The sequence below is a fragment of the Echeneis naucrates genome, chromosome 3 (genome assembly GCF_900963305.1).
Source record: "Echeneis naucrates chromosome 3, fEcheNa1.1, whole genome shotgun sequence".
Taxonomy (NCBI): Eukaryota; Metazoa; Chordata; class Actinopteri; order Carangiformes; family Echeneidae; genus Echeneis; species Echeneis naucrates.
In genome coordinates this window covers 7,898,396-7,916,710 of record NC_042513.1, presented here as the reverse complement: position 1 = coordinate 7,916,710, position 18,315 = coordinate 7,898,396, and the positions used below count along the sequence as shown (strand labels likewise).

The window sequence follows — 18,315 nt, the reverse complement described above, 5'->3', positions numbered from 1 at the left end:
ACCTCCTGGTTGTGGTTCTGAAAGTAAGTTTATAGTGCATCTGAATATCAATCTGTCATATGGGGCAAGTGGAAATTGGTGCAAATGTGTTGTGTTGGAATGAACATTGTGTTAGCCGTATTGCTATCTCTGAAGTGCTCGTGACATTAATGTATTTTCTGGGGTACACTGGGGTCTGATGTCAATCACACTGGCACAGACACAAGTGCATACACGTGCAGTCACATCGAGAGGTAATTTTACAGTAAGCAGCTCCCTGTAGGGAGAGTATGTTTGCTGATTTGAATCTATGACTTTTTTGCGAGGTGGCAGCACAAACCTATGAGCAATCATGCCACCCTTTCATAATCCAATATAAACAGAGATGCAATCAAACTGTAGCTGAACGCCATAAAACCTTTCAGATACAAATATTAAAAATGCGTTGGTCTGCCAACATTTCCACTATAAATCCCCTCATGTAAAATCCAGTCATAAGATTGTTTCTAGAGTGCTAGATAATTGCGAGCAAACCCATCCTTGGAGGGTCTGTCACAGAAAATTGTTCACAGCGTTTAAAGCTTTAGATGTTCTATGATGACAGCATCAAGATTGCATCAACTGTGCCATTGCATGTACATGAACAGGATGAAATCTAATCTATCCTTCCAGCTTTCATGGTCTGTCAACATCTTTTCTCTAATGCTTTCTTTTTCCGGAATAAAATTACTTACAATAGCTCACCCATTCAATATGTATGGCGGCTCGTTTCGATAGTCAAGCATTTTAAATAACCCAATATACAATAATCAACATACAACAATCACAAATTGAACATATACTAGCAGTTAATCAAGAAAGCACCACAGGGCTTCTGCTGAGTGTTAAGTATGACATATCACAAGAGACAAATGAAGAGAGACAAGTGGCAATTACTCAATATGAAATAGGCTTGGGCCTTCCAACCAAAATATCACTGATTATCTGATTGAAAATCCTTTATGGCTCTTTGGCCAGAACATCAGTCAGTTCCTACGAATTATTTCAAGAGCTTCACTTTCAGACGCTGCCAAACGGATAGGTTTCCATATTACCAGTTATTAATTATTCATCTATACTGACTTGGCGCCCCAGATGGAAAATAAAACACTTCCTTTGGAGCAGCGATACAGAATAGCACAGCGACCTCTCAGCTGAACTCGACATATTGTCCGTTTGTCTCCCACTGTTGGTGGGAGTGAAATTAGATCTTAGGTGGAGATTATTTCTTGATGTGTACAACTTGTTGGCTGCACGGCAAAGGTTCATAAACAGCCTGCAAATTAGTGTGTGTGTGCGTGTGCAGTGCTTGAAGAGCCAGCTACAGACCCTTTTGTATTGTGCAAAATGATATCTCAGTAGTGTAACCATCTCTATTACAGGGGAAGAGATTGTCTTACCCTTCCGATTTGCTTCAGAGAGCACAACAAATGAGCCTGTGCTGCTTGCTATGGAGTTGTCCTGCCTATATGAGAAATGACAGACCTAAGGTATTCTTGAATGAGGTAGGATGCATTATACATCAAGAGCAGCCAGTGAAAATAAATCCCAGTTTAGCGAAACTGAAACTCAACTATATCGACAGTAAAAGCATCAAGATCCCTCAGAGGTTTTATGTTCTGCTCTGCTTTAGTTTATTCAGCATTAGAAATAGAAAATAAACACATTAAAACAACAAATCAGCAACTGTTTATTTTAATGCATTCATTAAACAAATCTTCACAACATATACAGTAGATATGTCTTTAATAAAAACAACAGGTGCACATGTCAGTTTTTTTTTTTTATTTTTAAATTTTTGCATGAGGTCCAAGCCCTTTGAAAAGTTCTCTATGTCCTGACCGTGCGCAGGTTTAAGGATTTCTGGAAGCACTCTGGATTCTTGCAAAAAGTGAAATTATCTCTGTTGTGGATGGATGTGGGAGAAGCACGCTGAAGGATGGAGAAAAAAGGGAAAAAAAGAAAAATAAGTAAATCAACATTCAAAATTAACAATGTCAGAATATTGTCAGGGTCTTGTAAGATCAGAGGTGCTGCAAATTTTGTGAAGCTGCATGAATTTAAATTCTCATAAAATCATTTTCTACATGAGTTTTTTGAGGTTTGTTTGGTAATACTTTATATTAAATATTATATGCATCTAATAATGCAAGAGATTAAGTGACAGAAAGTTTTTATACATTCTATACTTTCATATATTGACTTTATTTACTATCACTTCAACCACAATGAATACAGCAATGCTATGAATACATATCACCTACTCTAAAATAAAAATGTCATAGAACCTGATATTTGATTATTAATAATGAAAACACAATTTCACATTTATTCACCTGCAAGTGTTAAGGCAGACACATCAATCTCGTGCTCTGGGTGGCTGGTAATATTGTTGTGTTGGTCTTGTGCGTCTAGGCTGCCCGTCTCCCCCACGGCGAAACTCAAGTGAGCTGTCATAATAACCATCCTCTTCCTCCTGCCATAGTACATTTGATATGGTTGGGTTGTTACTGTGGGTAATCAGATTAGATGTCATTTTCACAACTCACTTGAATACAGTTTCATTAGTTGCTTTCACTTAATATTTACTAACAAATTTTGGTAAAAAAAATTAAAAAAAAAGGAATGAAAGAAAAAATTATGAATGATGAATTATGATTAAATGTTTTCTTTCTCCTCACCAATGTATCAGCAGCAACGGGCTTTATGTTATGCAGCAGGACCTCTTCACAATTTCCATAATCGCTAAATACAACCACGGCTGTGGAGCCTGATGGATGAACAGCATCTATTCTGGCATGATAGAACTTCAAATGCACGCACAAACACAGAGAGAAGGAAACAGAATCATTTCAATATAAATATTACCCCATATCAAAATTGGAAAGTTACTTCAGTTCATTTATAACATGGCAAAATTTGTCAACAAGAGTTCAATTCAAGAGTGACATACCTTGCTGTCTTCCCAGTACTGTGCCAGACAATGATCTCCAGGTTTCCAAGCATGTTCCACAATATGACTTTTCTCTTGTCCTCGAGAACCTTGACCTCGGCCTTGTCCTGACCTTCTTTTAGGTCCTGAATTATTAGAGGTGGTTTTCTTTGAGGATGGCTCCCTGTTATGTGGACAAGTTGAGTTTGTTGGCTTGATTGGGCCAGTTCTTTTGTGTTCCATATCTCCATTTTGGAAATAGGAGGGGTCCCCTGTTGTGACACGAGAATCACGTGACAACCCCATGTCTTGAAACATCGCTGAACTTCCTCCCCTCAAGTTAAAGTTAGGTGGAACACTATCCCTCTGACGGTCTTGGTGGTCTGAGTTTGGCCGGTCATTCTTGCCTTTTCTCCTGTTGGGTTCTTCAGTTCTGTCCATGCGTTTATTATTTCCTCTTCCATCCAGCTCACTGCCTGCAGAATTTGTAAGTTTAGCTGTGGGTACATTATCCTTTACCCCTCTCCTATGAGATGGTCCAACCATGTTCCCACCGCCACCGTCTCCATTTCTAGCTCGCTGCTGATGAGAGCCACTAAACTCCAATTGCTGCTGAGGTTCTTTTGAAGTTGCAAAAGTAGTTGGGAAGGAAGAGGGAAAACTCTGCTCATCTTGAATCTCTCTCCTGTCATTTTGTAGTCTTTCTGATGTTCCTCGTGATGATCTCTCGTGGCCTTTCCATTGCTGGGCATGAGCTGATGTTTGAGATGTGGTACAATTAGAGAGTGGCTCCTGGCCAGGTTTAGGAAAATCAGTGTCCCTGTGGAAGCGAGGAGGTTTGTCATTCCTTTGTTGCCGATGGTCATAATTTGAGAACTTGGACTGAGATGGGTCTTTTGAGTAATGGTCTGAGCTGGAGAAATTAGCTTTACTCTCTTGATGTCTCTGAGGTCCCTGGCTCTTTGGCTCTGAGAAAATAAGCCAGAAAAGGGTAATGCAATCAAAAACTATGTGAAAACAGTATTGTGATAAATAATACAGAATTAAAGGACAAATCAATATGTGCCGGACAAATATTCAAGAAAAACATGAAGGAATTTGTGGTAGTTAAAAGACAGAAAGATAATAAATGTAATTATCAAACCATAGAAACTTAAGTTGAATGCAGTCAAGTATTATATAATGCTATAAATACATATATAGCACATAGCACTGTGTGCATGTGCTCTTTCATTCAAAGTGCTGCATTGGTCTTCCTAGTACTGATTTTAGACACATAGAAAGTGATTTAATTCTCCTCAGCTCACAATAACCAGCTGTCCAATCAAGACCCTTTTCATTGTTGAGATAGCTTTAAGTATATCAGAACTGACTTGAGAAAAAAAAAAAACAAAAACAAAAACAACTGTCTACTAACATCATGTAGAAAATTAAAGGGTTATGGTTTGGGTTTAGAATAAAATCCAGACCAGTTCACTCACCATCAATGGAGAAAACTCCCATCTTGGATTCCAGAAAGTCAAACAGAGTGCTTGGCCCAGATGGTCTCCCCCCTCCTCCCTCCTCCTCATCTTCATTTCTAGACCGGCCTCGTCCCCTTACTCTGGCTGACAGACCGAAAAATAAAATTATATAAACCCAATTAATCAACAAAAAGAGATATTGGAATGTGTACACCCTAAAGCCGTCACATGGCTTCAGGGTGTACACATGACAAGGCCCTGAGTGTCTGAATGTGTATAAAGAGTTGAGGATGTGTCTGAACCTTACAGAGTCACATATCAATGCCAAGCGTAACATATGCCCCTTTTATGGCTTATATCAATTGAAAGGTTAATGCTCTGTAGCTGACGCAAAGAATCAATGTCATTCCTCAAAGATGTTTCTGTTTCACACACACCCAGACATAAACAAACACAGACACACATCTATATGTGATCTTGTCTGTTATTAGGTTGTTCAGTGTGATGGAGTTTCAAGTTGCTGCAAGGTGATTGTCAACACTGAAATAAATACGCAGCAGTGACTGTGGGCAAAAAAGAAAATCCATCTGAAACCTTATGGTGTGCTTGGGAAAACAGGTGGCAGTAAAGTGTGTTTGCAATTTGTGGTAAATGGACTAAAACAAGCAAAAGCACCACTGTGTGCCTTTAACTAGGCTGCAGGTGATTGTCACTGCATTAAAGGGCCTCCACATCCCTAACACAATCTCAGTACTCTCTGCAGAAACCTTTTAACGCTAGAGGGCAATTTTTCAAGCCAAAATAGGCAGTGGGTAAGTTGGTGTGTAAATGTGTGGTTTAGGTATCATTCAGGTTGTGGGTACTTGAATTTTTGTTCATGTCCCATCATAAAGACTTGTCTTTGTTATGGATCCAAAGAACCCAGTATGGCTAGCATGCAGGTGTGTGAGTGTACGAACATCTTGGTGGGGGCTTGTGAGATTCAGCTACCACAGGGCCAGGTCTGCTACCAGATGATCCAGTCAGTAGGCTGTTTAGTGCCACCTCAAGGTTGTTGTTATTATCCATGAGAGCCTGCCGAGCAGCTTCCCTATTAAAGCCCATCTCCATGATATCTCTCAAAGCACGTTCATCAACCTATGCAAAGTATGTAATGTATTATTAGAAACACAAGGAAAATCGACCAGGACAAAGTAAGATTGATTGAGCCAAGAAGAAGGTTGCGCTGCATCATTAACAATTAAAGACCAGACACTATAATATCCTTTTCTGTCTTATTTATGTGTTGAGCCAAAAGCTGGTTGAGTTCAGGCAGAAAACTACAAGGGTGCAAAGAAAAGCTAGACAAAGGTACTGCCACATGATTGGAAAATCTGACCAAAGCTGCAGTTGCTTTAGAGTTATACAATAATCATAATTAGCGTGTCACCCAGCCTATGAGCCATGAAATAGAACTTCAGTCCAGATCAAAGAAACCGAAGAGCACCACAGAACAAGTTCTAGTCTTTAAATGCCTTTGTTACAGTGAACAGAGGCTTCAGCAATGTGAGCCATCACTTCAACACAGGTTTAAATTCTTTACAAGTTTTGTCTTCTCACCAGCTCTCTGTAGTTCCCATCTTGTCTGCTCTCAGCTCTTTCAACTCTGTCTTCTCTTCTCCTCTGTTGGTATGAATCTCTTCCACGGGGGGAGGAAGCTGTGCTGGTTAAATTTCTGCCTGCATTTCCACCACCTCCAAATGTACGGGGACCCTAAGCAGGAGAACAACAATAGGATCAATAGACCCGTAGGATTGGATAAAATACAATAAAGCAAAAACAAGAGGTCGAACCTGAGTAGTTACTTGAATCTCAGAGGCAATTAGGGTGATAGTAAATCCCAATTATGTGCACAAATTTTTTAAATGGAGCCAACTCAAAACAGCTTGTACAAAAAATTGCAATCAAGATACATCAATATCTGTTAACGCTGCAAAAAGTGCTCCTTAAATTCAACATAAACATTAAAAGCAGAAAATTAAGTTATTACAATTTGTTGCACAGGAGAATTCTAGCATTGCGTTAGACTATGATAGATTTCAACAATGATACTAAAATATTGTGAGATCGCATAAACAATGAACATTTGTTGCTTCAATTGATCAGGAAATCTTTATTTACCACAACAATTTCCATTAGATGTAACTAGAAAGAGGCATGGTAAAGGGTTACATACCTCTTTGGTCTTGGCTATCTCAGCAATAGCTGCTGTCCGCTGCTTTTCAAACTCATCGTTCTCATCAATAGTTTTGACTACATTGTGAGTCTGGAGGGTCTTCCTCTGGTCTAGTTCTTTGCTGTCTACCTCATCCTTCCTTGTACATTTCTACAGGGGACAAACAGAGAGTCAGAGAGTAACAACATGTTCTCAAAGCTCTTCCTAAATCGGGTATAGTCCCTTAAGAAGAGAATCAATGCACTTTAACAATTTCAACATTTTGCAGAATAGCATTATAGGTACACTGAAGTTACCCGCAGTGTTTGAACTATAATGTAAGATTTTGGTGTAGCAACCAATAGCAACCCATGCCCCCGGCTCCCAGCTCAGGGTTGAAGTTCTGAATTAAAACTGCAATGAGTATGCAGACTATCAGCAGCATTTGGGAGGGATACAGGATAAAGAAACTCACCAGTGTAGAGATTACTGATTCAGTTTGAGAAGTCAGCAACTGGAATGACCTCAGTTTATGAGCAGGATCATTGTCCTTTTGCTGCGCTAGCAGTCCCGGCAAGGTAAAGTGATAGGCAGCAAGATTAAAAAGCCAGAGGTGACTAATCAGAAAAGAGTAAGAGCGAACTGCTGATTAAAAAAATGCCAAATGTATTTGATGTCAGGGGGATATCTCACCTCAATTAGAACTAAAGAGACATTATCACAATTGCCCCTGGTGCCACCTAGATATGCAGATACTTAGAATTTTATTTGGTTGGGCTTTTCAGATCACCAATTCATTACCTTGGCTATGGACAGTGCTATTTTTATATTTAGTAGACAGTTACCGTTTGTATAAGATAAAGGTATGTGGTATGTATGTAAGTGGTATGATAAAAGGTAAAGGTGTGTGTAAGCTGTGTATATTAAAAAGGCAAAAAAAAATTTACAAAAGTCAGACTAATTCTAAAAGGGAAAGGAAAATAAAACCAAATCTAAATGCCCAGATGGATACATTAAGGATTAGTGGTAATTGATATAAATATTGGGGAATAAAACTTACTAAAACAATAAAACCTTCTTTCAGTATTTGAGAGTACCTGAAACACTGAAATTATGGAAATTATTTTCATGTCTAATGGAATCTACACTAAATTTAATAATCATTATATAGTCATCAAATTACTCAAAGAAATGCAGCTTCATCCATTCAAAAGTGGAACTGACATAGAGCCAAGGAAAATCTGCTGACTAAACATTAGAAATGAAGTTACACTGAAAATGTTGATTAAGAATTCCTAGCTTCTCCTCGTTCAGCTTTACAAAGCTGGTATATAGAGTGGGCAAAAATCTCCAAATTCGACTGATGAGCTGATACAGATGGATCCCTCTCTGAAACTGTGATGCTTAGGGAGTATTGATTCAGGCTGAATAGTTTTTAAATTCAAATGGGCCCTATTCAGTTTCCTGTAAATAGCAGGGGTGGGAATCTTTTACTTTACACGATTCGATTCAGATTTTTGGGACTACGATTCGATTCCAAATCGACTTTTGATTTAAAATTATTTGATTCATAATGACTTCTGTTTCAATCTATAGGTGTGCAGAGGATATTCATGATCTGATCCAGTCTGCTTTGCAAGACAGAATGACAAATGGAGACATTAAAGTGTCTTTTTCACATTTATTCAGTTTTAATTTAATTAATAACATTTATCCATGCTTAGATGGAATTGTTGCATAAAAGATATATCACATATTGCTTAAGTAACAAAAATAAAAGTGTCCCTTAATAAAAAAATTAAATAAATAAAAATGTGCAGTTAAACATGGGTTCCTCATTTTGCAAACCTTGCACACTGAAGCTTTTGTCAAGCTCGGTCTTCCTGGGCATTTGGTACCCATAAATGAATGAATGAATGAATGTGGTGGAGCGTAGTGGGCACAGTTCGATTCCCAGCAGGGGCACCTGAACACATGAAGGTTAAATGGGGACTTGATGTAAATGTATGTGGCAAGAAGGATGCGGTTCGATTCCCGGCAACCCCCCCAGGCCCTAGACAGAACAAGACCAGAGATTGGACTCCCTCACACACTAGAGACTAGACTAGAGACGGGACCTCCGCAGACACTGGAGAGTGGACTAGAGACGGGACCTTCCCAGAGACTAGACCAGAGACTGGACCCCTACAGTCAGTAGAGACTAGACCAGATAGGACCGCACTAGACGAGACACCAGACCCCCAGAGAATCCACCCAAAGACTAGAACAGACCCCTCCAGAGACCAGACAAGACTAGACAAATTGACCACTCCACAGAGACTAGATCCCTGTCCTTTTTTTCTGAGTAAAAAAGAATGTTTCTGTCGGGAAAATTCTCAGGAGGGGGTCACTAATAATGCATGCCCCCCACCAGTGAAGTGGTCGTGAAGTGTAGTGTGAAGTGGTCAATGGAGATGTCAGTAATCAGTGGAAAACCAAAGAGCATGGAGATAGAAGAAATTAAAACGTTTACAGTGGGTTTGATATTCCCACCAAAGTTGTGGGACGTATGTTTCATTGTTATGTTTCTGATTAAATGTGTGGAAACATTAAAGCTATCAGTTATAACTGAGAAATTGTCTATATTTCATTACTTAAAACACTTCTCTGGGTTAAATTTGCATAAAATGCTAAAACAGAATTCTCAAAAATTAAAAAAAAAAAAGAATATGGGAAAAAATATAATGGAATTTTGGAAAAAAAATAAACCTGATTTTATAGGGCTCTAGGTAAAAACCAAAATGAATCCAAATCTTTGTCTTCAACGAGGACAGTTGAATCTCTCTTTCCTCCTTGTTTTGGTGCTCACCACACTTGCATATGTTCTGTGGTGACGTCAGGATGTCCCGTACAAAATGGAGGCAGATAGCCCGTGGATTTTTTTTTTTTTTTTATCGATTCTGAATCGTCGTAAACGAGGATTACGATTCTCATAGGAACCGATTTTTTGGCACACCCCTAGTAAATAGTTTGATAATAATTGGGGAAAAATTTTTATGTGGATTTTATTGAATGGATCAATATTTTTATTTTTAATTCCACATATAGATACAAATGTGTTTGACAATGGAATGATATGATGTGATATAATTAATTTTGATTATGCATTTTAATGTTTATCATTTAACCTCTTCAGTTTTACTGCCACTTGCATGGCACTTATTGTTGGAAGGGAAAACAACGCAATTCAACTGCTGGCAGAAAGTGTTGCCAGTCATGCACTTTCATGTTCATGATTCATGAATGAACAATTATGTCAGAAAGATCAGATGGAATTTTGTCAAGAAAAGTGACAACAAGGCCAACGGCAGGAGACAGGCCTACATTTGACCATTTTCAAAGTTTTGAAAGGTGTTACAGTTTGTGTTTAATAGCACTCTGTCTTCAATTAAACAATAGCTGAAATCTCATTTTCACAATCTTACAATTTGTAGATTGCACTATATTTTTGTGATTTTAAGGTTTATTACTTTCTTCCAATTTTATATCAAACACACACTTTGCAACTTTTGTATTTAACAATGATTTATTCTAAATGTCATCTTACCTGACCGAATGGCACGAAGGGAGGAGGCCCACCTTCTGCTCCAATATTACTTCTGCTGTGTTTGGCTAGACTCTGCAGATTTAATTATAAAGGCAGATCATTCTTATAATGTCTTTAAAAAAAAAAAGTATAATCCTACCAAACAATATCCAAACTAACTGTAGTAGATTTGAAATCATAACCAAACAAGAATTCCATATTTCTTACAAAAAGCAGGCGAGTCACAATGAAAAAATTGACACTCACCCTTTGTAGTTCCCATTTCTCAACCATGTGATCAACTTCTCCCCCAAGGACAGAGATTTTTGAGTCCTCGAGTAGCAATAAGCCATTTTTAACCTGGACTGTGCCCTGCAGCTTCACCTTTGTTCCAGGGGGGGTATTAAGACTGAAAAACAAACAAAGAACAATAAAAAATATATGTTCCCATAAAAAAACTTTTTATATTCATGTTTACCCAACTGTTAAATATTTAACACATTCAATGTGACATGATGAGTGCATATACCAAGGCTGACACCCTATTGCCTTACTCATAGTACTTTATAAATTACATGGAGCAGTGCCAGGGGGTGGGGCTCAGAGACACTATTAATAATCCCAGCTGCTAACCCATCTTCATGGTAAATTAAAAGCCCCTCTATCTCATCAGGCCTGGTAAGGCCTCTGCCTCTGTCATTAGGAAAGCACATGGACTTAGAGGGATTTCTAGCTACTGATGTCGGATGTCAAAGCAACAATTAGGGATTTCACTCTGAGCCGCTGGAATAGATGCAAGCAGCCTCACGATAGTGACCAATGCACGAGTGAGGCACTATTCTCAAATCAATCATGAAAACTACCGCATCCAATACACCAGATACAGCCAATCTAACAAACACACTATTCAACCTTTGATTAACACTGCTACTTAATGCTTCATTGTTATTCGTCTATACCGGCATCCCACACTGAACACTCCTGTAATCCATCTCATCCTTCTTTCCACTCACTTATGGCCTCACACACACCAAAGGGAGCACTTTCAAAAGAAACACTAACCACCGCTGTTGGTAGCCAGTGTGTGTTTGCTGCTCATAAAGAGGGGATTTGTTCTGTTCTTTCCTCTCTTCCCATCAGGAAGTCAAGGCCCACATTCTGGCCATTCCACCTGTACAGACTGGCTAGTCACCATGGCAGCAGTCACCAAGGCCACCGTTGCTGGGATGGAGATGTAATTAAGGCTGGGAATTGGTAGATCAGCTGCCATCACGTGGAAATCAAGATAAAGGGAAAATTGAGTCATGCGGTGGTGTGAGAGTGTTGACAGAAGGTGAAGTGCAGAATGTACCACGAGGATGCAAGCTATATGCAGAACTGGCTAAATTACACTTCTGCTGTGAACCTTTGCAGTTAATATATATTCATTAGAGTTATTACTTAATTATTCTTTGATTAAAATGTTTGTGTGAGGCACCACATCACAATAACCTTATTATAAAACATTACATTTACATTTAAAGCAAGCTAACAAGTGTTATGTGTATATATAATAATAAACAACATTTCATTATTTGCACTAAGGCTCATAAATTTAACACAGTCATGCAACAAAGCAGTTATACAGGTACCTGATCTTAGACAGGTGTTTAAACTCCAGTCCAACACAGGTGGTGTGCCCATCTGTCATTTGTAGGCGAAGCATTCGTGGTGCACCCTGGGACTCCTCGTGGTCTTTAGGAGCTGAAACATTCCTCACCTTCTGCACCTGGAGAACACATGGACCCTCCAGCTGGCCGCGTGTAGGAGACAGTGAAAGAATTATGACTTAGAAGGTAATGCAGCAGCACACTGTAGCATAAAAACCACTCTTCCATTTTGGTTACTTGTGTCAGCATTAGCTTACTTATATATATGAACTGCTTCAAATATCGATCTCTATCTTAGTGCAAAGAAACATGTAAAATATATATATACTCTACAACCTGTGTATGTTGTCTCAAATGGCAGCCAAACAGAGACATACTATGTACAGTCCAGAGCAGATAACTAAAGTGAATGACCAAACCATTAATTACAAACTTGCTTTGTAAATGTTTATTTTTTATTTATTTATTATTCTTTACAGTTGCTCAGCCCCAGTTTTTGCAGGTGAAGTAGTTCTTTGAATTGTGTTTGCCAGTGTATTGGGGTCATCTAGTGGTACCAAGAAGAACTGCATCTGAAATGCTTACTTGAGCCTGCATTGCAGTGGCTCTAAAAGGACAGCCCCTCAATTTCAGAAATGTAGTACTCAGATGGATTTGCTGAAGCACTCACCTTCTCAGTCCTTCCACTATTGATATCAGAGGGTAGAAACTTTCTACCAGTAGTCCTAATATCAATCTGAAAAAACAAATAATATCTGGGTCATAATGAAGTTATATCATGTAATAGTTACCAAGTAATTTTAAATCATATATGCCCAAACAAAATTGATAGTTTTCCAACACTGTACGTTGTCACAATAGAGTGTAATCTTCCTAATGTTATGCATTTACATGTCCAAGAGGAGCCATTTCATTTGGGTGCATACCAATACTAAAATTTCTAGTACTGGCTAAACTTAAACTCAAACTTAATTACATTAAGCCATAAAGTATTGTGAATAATTAATAAAGCTTCTGATATTAAAAAATTCCATATACTATTTTACATCATGAGAACTGCCTATCATGTTTCAACAAATTGCAAAAATCTCACAGATTTCTATTGTGTATATTAAGGCACTATGAGCGTAATAAACAACTGATCTGAATAAGAAAATCCTTTTTGATTTACTAGATGCAAGTGGATAAGTACATAGACACCTGGATTGGTCTGAGTGTACCATGAACTAACCAATGTCTCAATTACAACTTTATTAATAATATTAATTTATGTTGTTGCTGTGCTATTGAATCCTTCATCTGCTCAAAGCCTTAAAGCTCTCTCTCTCTCTCTCTATCACATAAACACACACATCCACAAAACTCTCACAACTTATCAGTGACATCGGATCACTCTCTATTTGCAAGACAAAATGTCTGCCACAATTCACCCAGTTCCGATATTATATAAGAGGGCTTAGAGTATGCTGTTTTGTTCTGTTCTGTTTGCAAAAATTGGCAAGGGATGTCTCGAATGTTTGTTATATTTTTTTTGCCTCAGTGGCTCATTGTTCGCTGATTTGAGCCTACACAAACCTCATCAGATCTTTGGCTCTAATTTGTGCCAAAAGTGAAATTGAACAGCTAATATTCATTGTCAGAGAGGCTATGTAAAGTTCTTAAAATGCAATACATTACAACAATATGTTTGTAAATTCACATATCAAAAGTAACTTTGGTCTTTGATAAATCTACTTGGAGGCAAGCAATGGGTATTTATAGTAGTGAATTATGTTGATTACTAATGATCGTCTACTTTAAATTAAGAACTCTATCAGACTGTATCATATAAAATCAAACTAAACTGTTCCATTTTAAAAATGTATTGTCCCTGAATTGTATCACACCCCGTGTATCTAGGTACAGATCAAATAGTCGTTTTTTTGAGAGATGCACAACCCTACAGAGCACTAATTACAAATGGGCCTATCACCCTTTCTTTTACAGTCCTGAGTTATTATAGCGAATAAGACCCTTAAAAATACCTCTTTTCTTATCACAGTAAAACCAAATATGTTATCTAAACTTTTCCACACACTGAAAAAGATACACAACACATAAAATTTGTAGTAAAACTTACATCAAGTGCAATGCGAATTATGTCGCTGTGTGTGATTTTCTCAGCCGATCCTTTCAGTTCTGCTATGCCTTCATCACTGAGGTACCTGCGAGATTTATTACAAGATTTATGACAATAACTAGAAATCGCAAATTGTCAGACAATTCCTACTCAGACACAATTCAACTAACCAAGATAGTTTGAATGTTAAAATAATTTCAAGCATTTCAGATAGACCTGTTTCGCGATGTGACTTATTGATTCTTGATTATTGAGAGGGGACCAGTGTGGTGAACCTCTAAAGTAATAATAAAGGTGCCTAGATTTAAACACGTCAGTATAATCGGGCATTAATAACAGTTAATGTATTTTTAGCATTTCAGGTAAATAATGCAATAAGTACGCCATAATTAACAAAAATTAGTAAACAGAAATGCTCGAATGCTTTATTGGGATGATTTGTACATGCAGAAGGGCTACAGTTTGGATTTGTGCTTTTAAAAAAGTTTAAAACACTTTGGCAGAATGTTCTTTTGTTTTTTGTTTGTTTGTTTTTTTTTTTACTTTACTGAGACCAAATTCTTTCCCCACGGGCATTTTTGCTAATCTCTGCCTATAACACTGTTACTGCTAAACAGTTAACACAAACTGTAGCTCTTCTATTTCACATGACGCTACTTACAAGCTATGCGTCTATTAGCTGGCTAACGTTGTTTATATCGCCAAAACCAAAACACTTGCCACAACCTGTCTGACTTGAAATAGTCGTGTGTACTTTGGAGGCCTTGCGAAAATTACAAAGTAAAGATTGAACATTTTGCGTTCTTGGCGAAAACCAGTCTCAGTAAGCGCCCCAGTAAGTTAGCTTAGTTAGCTCAGTGACGTTAGCAGCCTAGATACTCACCAGCCCTCTTTCGTCAGCCACTCCGCCAGATCTGCCATTTTCGTCCAAAACCAGGGAGCATAAATAAAAATACCTGAAGGTTAGCAATAATCACACATGGATAACGATTATCGGACTCTGTAATGGATATCCCCGATAACGACCAAGCTTGCTAAAGTGAGTACCCAAAGACCGTATATACGTCATTGACCAAGAGGTGTTTTACAAGTACGGCGAACGCAGAGGGTCAAAATACCTTTTGTAGTTTCCTGTTGAGAGCTAAAACCGACACTCAGCTCTGCACCATGAGTGGTCTGCCACTACTTCTAGGCAAATTAGCATATTGTTTACTGGTTATATTTATAAAGCTTGATTAAATAAAACACGGCTGTAAAATAAGCACGCATGTTTTTATGTTCTTCTGGCATGAATAGAATCGTGAACTTTTCAACTTGCTTAAATTACAACATTAATTTCCTTTTATACCTGTACTATTATACATATGGACACTCTTCGACAGAACTTAATCATCACTTGGCATTGTTTTAACTTTATATACTGATGTATCTATAGATAAAGCTGTGTAGAGTACGACGAATACGACCCAGTACCCCATAAACTGCATCGTAAAGATGAGTTTAATTAGAAACTTCTACCATAAACTTCTAAAAAAGTATATGTCTAATTTTATTTCCTAAAATCTGGCAAGCTATTAAGGAAATAATTTATACATATTACAAAGTTTGAACATTTTGGATGAAAGATTGGATATATTGAATGAAGCTCGAATATATGGATTGAAAGTTGGAATATATGAAATTAAGTTTGTGTACCATTTTTTCCAAAATAGCAGCCTCCATTTCAATAGACGGCAGGTCTCTTAATACCAGGTTGCAACTGCAATTTGCACCAACAAAAGCCTCTCTCTGATAAACGCATCCTTTTTTCACCCTCAAAAACTAAACAAAACAAAACAGCTAGTGGCACTAACTGACTCTAGCTGCCTTTACTACACTATACTGTCCTTGAACTACGAAATCATCCTCGACTTACACTGTTCTCAACCTATGACACCTGTCCTATATACATATATATATGTTTCCTTGTATCTTACAGGCAGCAGGGCAGCGTGGTGGTTAGTGCTGTTGCTGGGCCTGGGGCCTTTCTCTGTGGAGTTTGCATGTTCTGCCTGCTTTCATGGGTTTCCTCCGGGTACTCCAGTTTCCTCCCTCCATCCAAAGACATCATGCTTGGGTTGATTGGTGATTCTAAATTGTCAGTAGGTCTGAGTGTGAGTGGGGTATAGGGTATATGAGTAATTTACTTCAAAACACATAAAAATAATAATTATAAAAATAAAAAGCTAAATTCATTTGGCTCGAGAGTCAAGACCATCAAGACAACCAATCACAAAAGGCTGCGACTACGCAAATCAGCAACAAAGAGTAGCCTACAGACTCAATTGACATGTTGAAGAATCGGGTCATCTCAGATCAAACACCACTGGACTGCTCGTTATTGTGTTTTATGATGCTTCTCATGATAATTTAATTGTGACAGCAGTTTATATAATGTTTTCAGATCATAATCGTGCATCGATTTGATTGGTGGCATTTTTGTATCGGGAGTAAATTGGTGATGGAGGATTGAGAACTGAAGAAAGTACAGAGAGAAAATTATATGTCATGGTTCTGTTATAACTAAAGAAAAAAGCCTATGAGTTACAGTGAGCTATTTAAATTCAGACCATTAGCTGGCAGTATACACACACCAAATTATAACAGTGCCCACAATTCATACACGTTTTACAAGAGTTAGTGCTACTCTCATATTCAGAAGCTCCAGTAATATGAATACATCTGTGTTGTAATAAAGCTATATCAGGAGGACTTCCTCCATTCATGGTGCCTGTGTTGAACTCTGACTTTTCCTTATTTATTTGACGAAGAAAAATTTTCTGAAGTCTAGTTCCAGTCTACATTAATTTGTAAAATTATTGTTCAAAACAGAATAGAAATATATTTTGTTAGTAGTTGTTTCATTGCATACAATGCAAGCTTTGTATGAGGTTTGAATTGGCACAGCCAATGTAATTCAATTTTATTGGGATATAAAAGACAGTCACATGAAGACAAATATTTTTAAACAGAAAATGTTTGAGATTATTCTTAAGGCATATTTTGAAAACCACTTCTTTGATCTCACAATGATTTGTTAATAATTAATGTTTGCTAACACTATTGCGGTATTGTTATCTTCAAATATTCAAATATTCTTGCCAACAAGTCACACAATTCAAGCTGAAAAACATTCAAACTCGGCAGATGGATTTTTCTGTATGAGGGCTGTTTGTTTAATTGCTCAATTGATATTGTCAATATAAAACCTAGATATACAAAATGAATTGAATTCCCATTATTTGGCCCTAAATCTATATGCTGAATATTTGACTTATTTATATATAGAAGGGCATTGTTTGAGATGGTGAATTTGAGGCATTAGGCATGTGTTTGGCACTGGTAGTAATAGAGAAACTTTACCAGCAGGATTGACGAAATAAAGGTCTTAAAAAAAACAGGATTTCAAGAGAATGAATTCAAAGAAAGTCACAATTGATTTCATAGCTGAAGGCTTCATACAACGGTACCTTTTGACCTCAAATTTTGCCTTTATAAAAAAAACAACACCTTTCAATCAGTCTTACAAAAACAGTTGTATAAATTGTAACTGTAAGAACAGATGTCAAATCACTATTGGATTGGTCTTTAGGAGGGATTGGCATTGTCCCAGTTGGACATGTGTACGAGCACAAAACAAAAGGTCAATACTACTTTTGGCTTTTTAACCTACTGTCATTACTATATTAAATAAACTTTATTTTCATTGAGTGAAAAGTTCCACATGCGCAAGCACAATTGATCAACAAAAATATCAGTTGTATAACAGTTTACATGGAGCATAATCTCTCAAAGAGCTTAATATTGAATATCACATGGGTTACTCTCAACAATCAATCTAAGTAATACATATGTTCTTCTGAAATACATGAGTTTCACAACCAGGAACTAAATGCTTCCTAATGATAGGTTTTACACTGATGAGCTTTCTGATACAGCGTATCTTTGGAGAGCAAATTATATTTACTGTTAAGCACACGAGCAGGATCTCACAGATGTTTCAGTATGTTACAACACACCAGAACATGGCTGTTTGCATCCGACAAGGTATTTGGGATTTTACTTTTAAATTGCCAAACAAAGCTGAATACCAACAACATAGAAATAAGAAAAAAGAGGACAGCAACGGGAACAATCAATTTCTGTCAATCTGAAACTTTACTTGAAAGCCTGAACAAGAAGACAGGATGAAGTGAACTTTGTAGGAAAGAGGGATAGTACATTTAGTAAGATTAATAAATATATAGGAAAACATCTGCTTCAATAACAAGTGATTCATACTATTTTGAGATGTTCTTATCTATGATCCAATAATTGTGATTTCATCAAATACAGT

The 18,315-nt window shown here is 37.5% G+C and overlaps 1 protein-coding gene across 2 annotated transcripts; it reads right to left on the bottom strand.

Moving 5' to 3' along the window:
• Positions 1 to 1,695: 1,695 nt before the first annotated feature.
• Positions 1,696 to 15,022, bottom strand: tdrd3 (tudor domain containing 3). 2 transcript variants are annotated; one of them, XM_029498962.1, is made up of 14 exons: positions 14,824 to 15,022; positions 13,941 to 14,025; positions 12,492 to 12,557; positions 11,804 to 11,964; positions 10,440 to 10,581; positions 10,194 to 10,265; positions 6,629 to 6,778; positions 6,013 to 6,165; positions 5,373 to 5,550; positions 4,432 to 4,557; positions 2,972 to 3,918; positions 2,700 to 2,825; positions 2,355 to 2,494; positions 1,696 to 1,950 (listed from the first exon to the last, which is right to left on the bottom strand). In XM_029498962.1, the coding sequence occupies exons 1-13, from the start codon at positions 14,859 to 14,861 to the stop codon at positions 2,378 to 2,380; spliced, it is 2,361 nt and encodes a 786-aa protein (XP_029354822.1). In that variant the 5' UTR covers positions 14,862 to 15,022; the 3' UTR covers positions 1,696 to 1,950; positions 2,355 to 2,377. The 2 variants fall into 2 exon arrangements, with proteins under 2 accessions (XP_029354822.1, XP_029354823.1); XM_029498963.1 differs by lacking the exon at positions 1,696 to 1,950 and having other exon boundaries at positions 2,361 to 2,528.
• Between the last annotated feature and the right edge of the window lie 3,293 nt (positions 15,023 to 18,315).

Excerpts from the sequence above, each read along its gene's own strand:
- tdrd3 (XM_029498962.1), bottom strand. The coding sequence starts at position 14,861 with ATGGCAGATCTGGCGGAGTGGCTGACGAAAGAGGGCTG. Across the intron at positions 6,166-6,628 it reads AGATAGCCAAGACCAAAGAG|GGTCCCCGTACATTTGGAGG; the intron begins GTATGTAACCCT and ends TCTCCTGCTTAG. Across the intron at positions 3,919-4,431 it reads GGGAGTTTTCTCCATTGATG|AGCCAAAGAGCCAGGGACCT; the intron begins GTGAGTGAACTG and ends TTATTTTCTCAG.